The sequence below is a fragment of the Scleropages formosus genome, chromosome 9, assembly GCF_900964775.1.
Source record: "Scleropages formosus chromosome 9, fSclFor1.1, whole genome shotgun sequence".
In the NCBI taxonomy this organism is placed as follows: Eukaryota; Metazoa; Chordata; class Actinopteri; order Osteoglossiformes; family Osteoglossidae; genus Scleropages; species Scleropages formosus.
The window spans coordinates 1,293,567-1,302,024 of NC_041814.1; the positions used below are offsets into that span (position 1 = coordinate 1,293,567).

At 45.5% G+C, this 8,458-nt stretch overlaps 1 protein-coding gene across 1 annotated transcript; it reads right to left on the reverse strand.

Moving 5' to 3' along the window:
* Positions 1–2,302: 2,302 nt before the first annotated feature.
* tmem221 (transmembrane protein 221) lies at positions 2,303–5,723 on the reverse strand. The gene is made up of 3 exons (XM_018728122.2): positions 5,146–5,723; positions 4,224–4,309; positions 2,303–3,489 (listed from the first exon to the last, which is right to left on the reverse strand). The coding sequence occupies exons 1-3, from the start codon at positions 5,454–5,456 to the stop codon at positions 2,984–2,986; spliced, it is 903 nt and encodes a 300-aa protein (XP_018583638.2). The 5' UTR covers positions 5,457–5,723; the 3' UTR covers positions 2,303–2,983.
* Positions 5,724–8,458: the final 2,735 nt, after the last annotated feature.

The following is an 8,458-nucleotide window of genomic DNA, read 5'->3' on the forward strand; positions in this document are numbered from 1 at the left end:
GCTGGGCCCTCTGCTCTTCTTGATCTACACCTCCTCCCTCGGTCCTGTCATCGCCCCCCATGGATTCAAATACCACTGCTATGCTGATGATACCCAGCTCTTCCTCTCCTTTCCACCTGGAGCATCAGAGATTTCTGCAGACATTGCTGCCTGCCTGTCAGACATCTCTGCATGGATGTCTGATCACCACCTTCAACTCAACCTCTCCAAAACAGAGATTCTTCACCTCCCAGCTGGCCTGCCCTCCTGTCACGATCTATCGATCAAACTGGACAACGCACTCATTTTGCCTACCTCCTAGTCTAAGAGTCTGGGAGTTACGATTGACTCAAGTCTGTCTTCTCTAAGCACATCAAAGCCACAACCCGGACATGCAGATACATCCTGCATAATATTCGCAGGATTTGTCCTTACCTCACTACTGACTCTGCCCAACTACTTGTCCAGGCCATGGCGACATCCCGTCCAGATACTGCAGCTCTCTCCTATCTGGCCTTCCTGCTTCCGCCATCAAACCTCTACAGCTGATACAGAATGCTGCCGCACGAGTTGTGTTTGATTTTCCAAGTGTTCCCATGTATCTCCTCTACTCATTTCTCTGCACTGACTTCCTATAGCTGCCTGGATCAAATTCAACACCCTGGTTGTTGCCTACAAATGCATCAATAGAACTGCTTCCAGCTATTTACAGGTCTTGATCAACCGCTACACCCCAACCAGACCCCTTCACTCGTCTACTTCTGCTTGCTTGGTGGTCCCACGCACAAAAGTAAAGCACGGAGGTTCTCGGTTCTACCTCCGTTGTGGTGGAATGACCTCCCCCTCTCACTCAGAACTGCAGAAACTCTGTCTATATTCAAGTTGGGTCTGAAAACTCACCTTTCTGGACTCACTTCGCCCAAGATCTCTCCTGCTCATGTATGGTATAAGTGTTCATGCACCCTAACTTTATAATCATCCTCAGATAAGTCTTTACACAGCAGCTACTCCTGTATTGTTGTCACATCCATGCCCACAACACAAGCGACAACACCTGACTCTGCACTAGTTCCTGAGTAATCACTCACCCTATGAAGACCCTCTCCAGCTCCCGTACCGTTGCGGAATCTCGTTTGGGACAACCGCCCTTCCTCACGTTACTTCGCACACACACTTGCTCTATTCTCTGTTCACAATCTCTGGTTTTTTGACTCCTTGCTTCGTTTTCCGACCACGTCCACGGATCCTCGTTCCCGGCCTGTTCGCCGATCGACCGACCCTTCGCCTGTCCCTGGTTTTGAGAACTTGCCTCTTCCCTCAACTTCAGACGAACAACGCTGCACTTGGGTTCAGTCGTCCCGGTTCCCTGTGTTCCGCGTGACAATTGTACGTAAATGTTTGTGTATCTTATAAAAAAATTTTCCTACAATTTTTTCTTTGTCAGGATTCATCTATCCTGCGTTTTATGCACCTACTAAAGCAATGAACATCGGTGCATCAAGTGGAAGGTAACAAACTAGGTTAACTTAAGAATCACATGTCTGCAACTATGTCTCTTTCTCCTAATGTAATGCACAAAGTTTTTTCGCAGAGATGTATGTCGCTTTGGAGAAAAGTGTCTGCTAAATGAATAAATGTATATTAAGCCTAAATTACCGCTAACAGTATCAGTTTGTTAAACTTTGTTTTTGCCCCCTCGTATGTAATTAGACAAAATGGATGAGTGACCCAGTGTAAGTAGTGTATCTAGCAGTGTAAGTCACCATGGTGAATAAGCTGTGTGGGCTGATAAACACTACATAGAGTTCATTGGAAGTCGCTTTGAAGAAAAGTATCTGCTAAGTAAATAAATGTGAATGGTATTTCCTCTAACACCCCTAGTGATGGTAAAATGTTCTCTGCTAAATAAATAGATGTAAATGTAAAAACCTCTGGGTACTTTATTCTTTCAAACCAGCACCCAGCTCCCCCTGAAGCTTGGGAGGGACTGTCCACAGTAATTACTGAGACATGACCTATGTTCACGTAATAGCTAACAGTAGCTGTTCTCTGCAGCAACTTGCTCTACAATCAATGCAAACTCTTTTTATATGGCAAATTTAAAAAAGTTCAATGTAGTTTGTGCCTTGTATTTTTAAGTTTGAGAGGTGTGTCTACTGTCATTTGTTAAAGTATCAAAAAGCATTGTCTATACTTGGTTTACATTTTTATTTTGTTTAGACACAGATTTGCTATTCATAAACATGGTTTGTAATGTACCTTACTACTTACGCTACACATTGTGTAATACAATAGTGTCAAAAAACTGTATATTGTTGCTGTTCTCACACTTCATCTACCCTCAGTTTACGAAACTCAAGATTCAACTTAAAGCCGTCACAGATGCTTAACGTTGTAAAGTTTTTACTATTTAAATAGTACCCTCTAATTAATATGATTTATATCTGGAAAGTAGAAATCAGGAGCATTAAGAGATTCACAAGTATTTTGCCAAAATAGAGCATGTAAGACAATACTTCCTGCTTTCTCCAGGTAAGACTTTATTCTCCCATTACCTATGTAACGGAGCACAATACAGTGACTGAAATCATCAGGTCTCTCTCAAACCATAAATTTGCTCCTGTTCTGAAAGCAGTATCAAATTATTCTGGTCTGCCACCTCCATCTGACTCTGAAATATTCCTCTTACAAAAAGTATGTAACTAAAAAATTCATTATCAATACAAGTGCATACCTCTAATAAATAATCGTGCATCCTCACTTTATCCCGATACATACAGTATACCTGTATATCTATCAACGGGTTCTTTCTTAAATTAGATCCACACATGCAAAGGATTCTTTTTTTCCATCAACATCAAACATTTTTAAATATTCCGTCCGTATTTGTCAAAGCCAAAAATGGGTGCCAGCCAATGCGAAGAGATACTTATGGCTGCCTGCCAATACCAACCCCCCCCTCCAACCCATGGCATGTGCTCCTTTCTAGTGTTGGCAGCACAGGTCACACTAGAGTGGAGTCCTTGGCCATGTTGGCAGATTTGCGTGCTAGCACTTTTCTCATCTCACTGTTAATGCCATTCCATGGCTGGGACTGTGCTTGCAGCAGCCCAGACTCTGCCGAGAGGGTCCGGTGCATCCTGGGAACGCTCCCGCTGCTGCTGCCGTAGCCTTTGTTGTCACTGGTGTGGCTCTGGCTCGCGCAGGGGTGCTGCTTGGGCTCGGAGAGTGGGTACGAGAACTGGCGCTGGAAGCCCGAGAGCCCTCGATGGCACCTCTCGGATTTGTCCCCCGCACTGCGGTCTGAGGGATGGACACCGGGGCTGCTGTCATGGTCATTCCGATACATGGTGTCGGGGAGCTCATTCCGGTAGTGCCTGGCCGTGCTGGTTGCCCACACAAGGGTATGGGCCACAGTGATGAGCAGAACCAGCACACCAGATGCCAGGACACAGGCGCTGGCAATGCCCGTTTCAATTTCAAACACAAGCAGCATATAAATGGACATGGCTGCAAGTAATAGAGGGAAGATTGCCAGTTTAAAGAAAAAAGAGAGAGAGAAAAAAGTTAAAACAGTTCTCTCACAAAAGCACAGTTTTGTTTGGATTACAAAGTTCACACCTGATCTAAAGTACTGCTTCCAATGCAAATATCATATTACACGGGATATGAAATGAAAAAGGATGACATTGTTTATCTGTAATAGCTGTACACTTGTCTTGTATCAACTACGTATGACCTCCATAATGGAGATTTTGGAACAGGAACACATTTGTTCCTGACTTCCTTAGGCCTTAATAAAGTGGACGTGCTGCTGACTGAATGACTCAGTGAGTGCAGCTAATTTGTGACCTTAAGTTTTTTCAGTGTGTTTCACACCTTGCACTGTTCTGTCACTGGGTTAGAATAAAATCTGATTGCCCTTTAATATAAGGGGCAGCAAGTAGCATATTCCTGAGAGCTGTTTTCTTGTTAAAACAACAAAATCACAGAACTCAAGTCCCCATCTCTGCAGTAATACCCTTGATTAGGGTCCTCATCCATAATTGGTTTGATGAGAAAACCCTGAACCATAAATGGATATGTCGTCATAATGTTTCCCACGTAAGTCACTTTTGATGCTGTGCCAGCCAAACAAAAGTTGACATATTAAGGCTATAGTATTTCTTTATATTTTCATGTGTGCTAAATATTACAGTTTCCATTCATAATACATCTCCGCGTCGCTTATTTCGTGTTCCTACCTGCCAAATACACACAGACTCCAAGGCAAAAAAGTCCAACGGCCACATGTCGAACCGCTCTGCTGTCCAAGAGAAACCAGTCTGCTCTGTGGGGGGTGGTGGGGGAAGGAATGTGAAAAATGAATTATTATGAGTCCCTTTCAGAAGAATATGATGTAAACAAACAAAATCACAGACATCCCATAAAAAGTAGCAACACAGTGTTTAACAGAACAGTTAAAGGAAACCAGGATTAGAATATTATCGTATTTTTCAAAGCCAACAGCACGACAGTGAGTGTTAGAGACGGAAGGTAAATTAATATTGTAATTTTTATTTGCGCTGCTGTTGCGTTGTGTGTTTGCTGGCCATGTCTGTTGTCTTCCAGAGTAATTATGAATCAAAGTACTGTGTGTGTGTGTGTGTGGAGCTGCTGAGGGACGCGACGGTATTTCTGCGCGAGAACAAGCAGAAGCAGCGGACGTGATCGGGGCGCATAATGAGCGGAGACCCTCGTTGCTGGGAGACGGGGCTGAAAGCGGGACGAGGGGACGGAGCGGCGGCTCGCGCAGCGCTCGGGACCACCGCACTTCGGCCAGATGGAAGATAATAAATACAGACAACTGTTGCGCTCCGTCCACTCCATGGTGCGTTATGTCCCCAGCAAAGGAGCTCCACTTTTTTATCCCGTAAAGCGAGAAATCGGAACCGATCACCTCCACTCCATCGCACTGGCGCGTGAAACGCCCCGTTCTGCGGGATGGTGCAACAATTCGTGGAGAAATAAAACAGCCACAACTTAGTGACACAGACAGAACATGCGGCATACCGTGTGTATATGAAGTGTACCGTTATATACGCGGGTTTCAAACTTAAAAAAAAAATCACAACATATGTATGCAATTTTCATATATAATATTCTATACTAATCGAGGAGTCCTACCTGTCCGCATGGTCCTCCCCCGCGCAGCACATCTCGGTAGTGAAGTAAGTGTGAAGGAGACACACGAGCACGGAGCTCAGGTTCAGTGTGAGCGATAAGGCCGCGAGCACGGCGGACACGCGCACCAACACGGCGCAAACCTCCGCTGGGAACGGCGGCGGCGGCGGCGGCGGCGGGCTGCTCTCCTTCATGGCCGCGCTGTGCGACTGCAGCTGGAAAACGAGCATGAGGGACAGCAGGGCCATGACGGCGGACAGAAGTCCCAGAAAGAGCAGGACAGCTAGAGAGCGCTGACTGTAGGTGCGCGCCATCGTGCCCGCGGGCGCATCCGTTTCTCGGGCTGATCGGACGGTGGCGGCGAAGCGCGTCGTCCCGGACGCCTTCAGATCACTTCGGTGTCCCTCCCTCCCTCCTACTTGATTTACTGTGGCATTTCTGCCCGATTACGTTTCGCTCCTCCGACGTCTCCAGCGCAGCGCTCGCGGTGTCGCGCGCCCGAAAGAAAGTACGGCGCGTGCACGGCGCGCTCCCCCCGAGGATGCTTGCTGGGCGGGAGCGCGCAGCGGCAGCTCAGACCGAACATGTGATGTGTTTTAACACCGCCAGATTTGCGAGTTCAAAGGAACAATGGACTTTTGAGCTGGACGCTCCACGACGACCGAGTCTCTCCTTCGCGGAACAGTGTGTGGAAGCGCAAACAGTCTCTTCAAACGAAGTTTAAGTCCTTTTCTTCGTCTGCTTATTATGTTATGCGTCCACGCGATCATTTCATGTAGAATAAATTAACAGGTGGTGTACGATTCCTTATCAAGTTTGACAATGTTTTTCTTTTACATCATGTCATATCCTAATAAAAGCAATGACCATCGTGGATTTTTTTAAATTATTTTTTAAATTGAATTACAACTAACTGGTGGCCAAACCCGTGCACTTATAAAAAAACTGTCGTGGAGGAACGATATGAAATGAATTTCAGTAAGTTTCGCCCTTTCTAATGATGTTCACACTTCCAGATTGAGGCTGCAGAGAAGGAAAGTGTATCGTTGTTAGAAGTTCAGCTTTTCCCACTGATTTTTTTTTTTTTTCCTTCGAAACTTGTTTCCATAAATGGGCAAATGGAGCTTCCACAAGTCAAACAGGAGGTGAAAACACAGCAGCGGAGTGTGTGACACTTTGAAATAAACTGGCATGCACTTGCATTCTTCTCCACACACAAACTTCTCCGACCCACTGAATCTAATTAACTGTTTTGTTGCCATGGAAACAGACGCGGGTGTCGAGTGCCGCTACTCAGCCAGTGCGGCTGAGCGAAGCTGCGCCAAAACAAGCACTTTACTCCACTCATCGATCGTCTTTTAAACAGCTTTTGAACTAAACTTGCTCAACTAAAGCAAGGGTTTCGATGATGTTTGCTGGAGCTGACCTCGACATTCCTGGGTTTGAACCCGATACATTTGTCCAGTTCGGGAGGGCGGGGGGGTCGGACACGCCCCTCAGTGTCCAAACAAGCCTGTGTTCCACTCCATCGAGGACTGCTACTCATGTTTTCTTCTAAGGAATCTATGGGGGGCGCTAACACATAAAGTTATACAATGAGGGCACTTTTGTCGTGCTGCTACAATTTTGACATCATCCTCCTTTGAACTATTTAAATATGAATGGAAAATAAAATAAGATTATCCTGTACAGCAGTCATGTATACAATTTAAGGCATGGCACTGATTACAGAGGAAAAAAAAAGAAAGTGGGATAGAGATAATCTTCTTGATGTATATATGTTTAAAAATATGTACAGGACATGCAATGATAAACAAAATTGTTATATAATCATGTTCACATCATAGTCCATGTTATTATTTAAGCATAATTAGTTGTAAGTCTTCCATGTTTTAATTAATTTCATGTGAAATGTAATTTAGGAAGTTTAATATTTCACACCTGTGTACACACACACACACACACACACACACACACACACACACACACTCAATGACTGAAACCGCTTATCCCAAGTGGGGTCGAACCCCAGACCCACCAGAGAGCAGGCACAGGCCAAGCCCGCCGCCCCACCGCACCCCCCTTCGCACCTGTATAGGATTTCATCATTTTTGTGGAGAGCTGGTGACCACAGAACAAGACCCTGGATACTGGTTAGTAACACAGTGCTGGGTACTTGTCACTGCTCCATTGATTTATCACCCAGCATTAATTTTATTCATAAACTCGTAGTTAGCACCCTTGTTTTAAACTAGATTAAAAAACTGCAGGTTCACTGGCCAAATGCAGGAGAGTCTGTAGACTGGTAGGATCAAGAAAACAGTGTTGCAACCAGCAGTCAATAGCTGGAAACAGCGGGGACCTTCGCAGGGGGTGTGACATAGTAGGCCAATGTGCAGTATGACAGCTTAGAGCCGGAGGACCAGGCCATCACTGAAACACATTTCTGCCAGTACCAACTCTAAACCATGACCTGGTGCCAGCCAGACCATCTTCCTTGGTGTGAGGCAGTCTGCTGCTTGACAGGTAATAGCTTTTCCACAACAGTGAAACTGCTTGTCCAGAGTGGGGTCGCAGCAAGCCGGAACCTAATGCGGCAACACAGGGTGCGAGGCTGGAGAGGGAGGAGACATACCAGGACAGGACGCCAGTCCATCAGAAGGCACCCCAAGCGGAACTCGAACCCCAGACACACCAGCAAGCAGGACTTGGCCAAACCCGCTGCGCCCCCACACCCCCAACTCCACCACTCTTATTAAACAAAAAGATACAAGCTATTTCCCAACTGCTGAATATGTGAGACTGGCTATTAAACAGCAGTATCTCAAAGAGCTTTGCCCATCTGCCTTAGATTTAATCATTTAGTAGAAAATGCTAATGTTCTCCAAAGCAACTTGCAATGAATACTCTGTAAGTATTTAAGTAACACTTTTCCACCCAAGGTGACATACAATGCTACAAACACGACAGTACACAACCGGGAGTCAATCACTCATTTTTAGCCCAGAGTAACACACACATACACAAAATGGGCAATTTAGAGTTACAAGTCCACTTGAAACGTGTCTGTGGGAGGAAACCCAAGTAAACACAGGGAAAACATGCAAACTCCAGCTGAGCAGGAATCAAACTCAAGTCCTCTTGCACCACCCAGGCACCATGAGACAAGAGTGTTACTCGGAGCACCACCTATTTCCAGTGCCTTTGCCTTAATGGGAAAGCTGTGGCATACTGAAACGCTGGCTTTGCATTTACATCCTAATAATTTTCTTGAGGCGCCTGAACAATTGGACTCTGTCGATAAAATGTAATGATA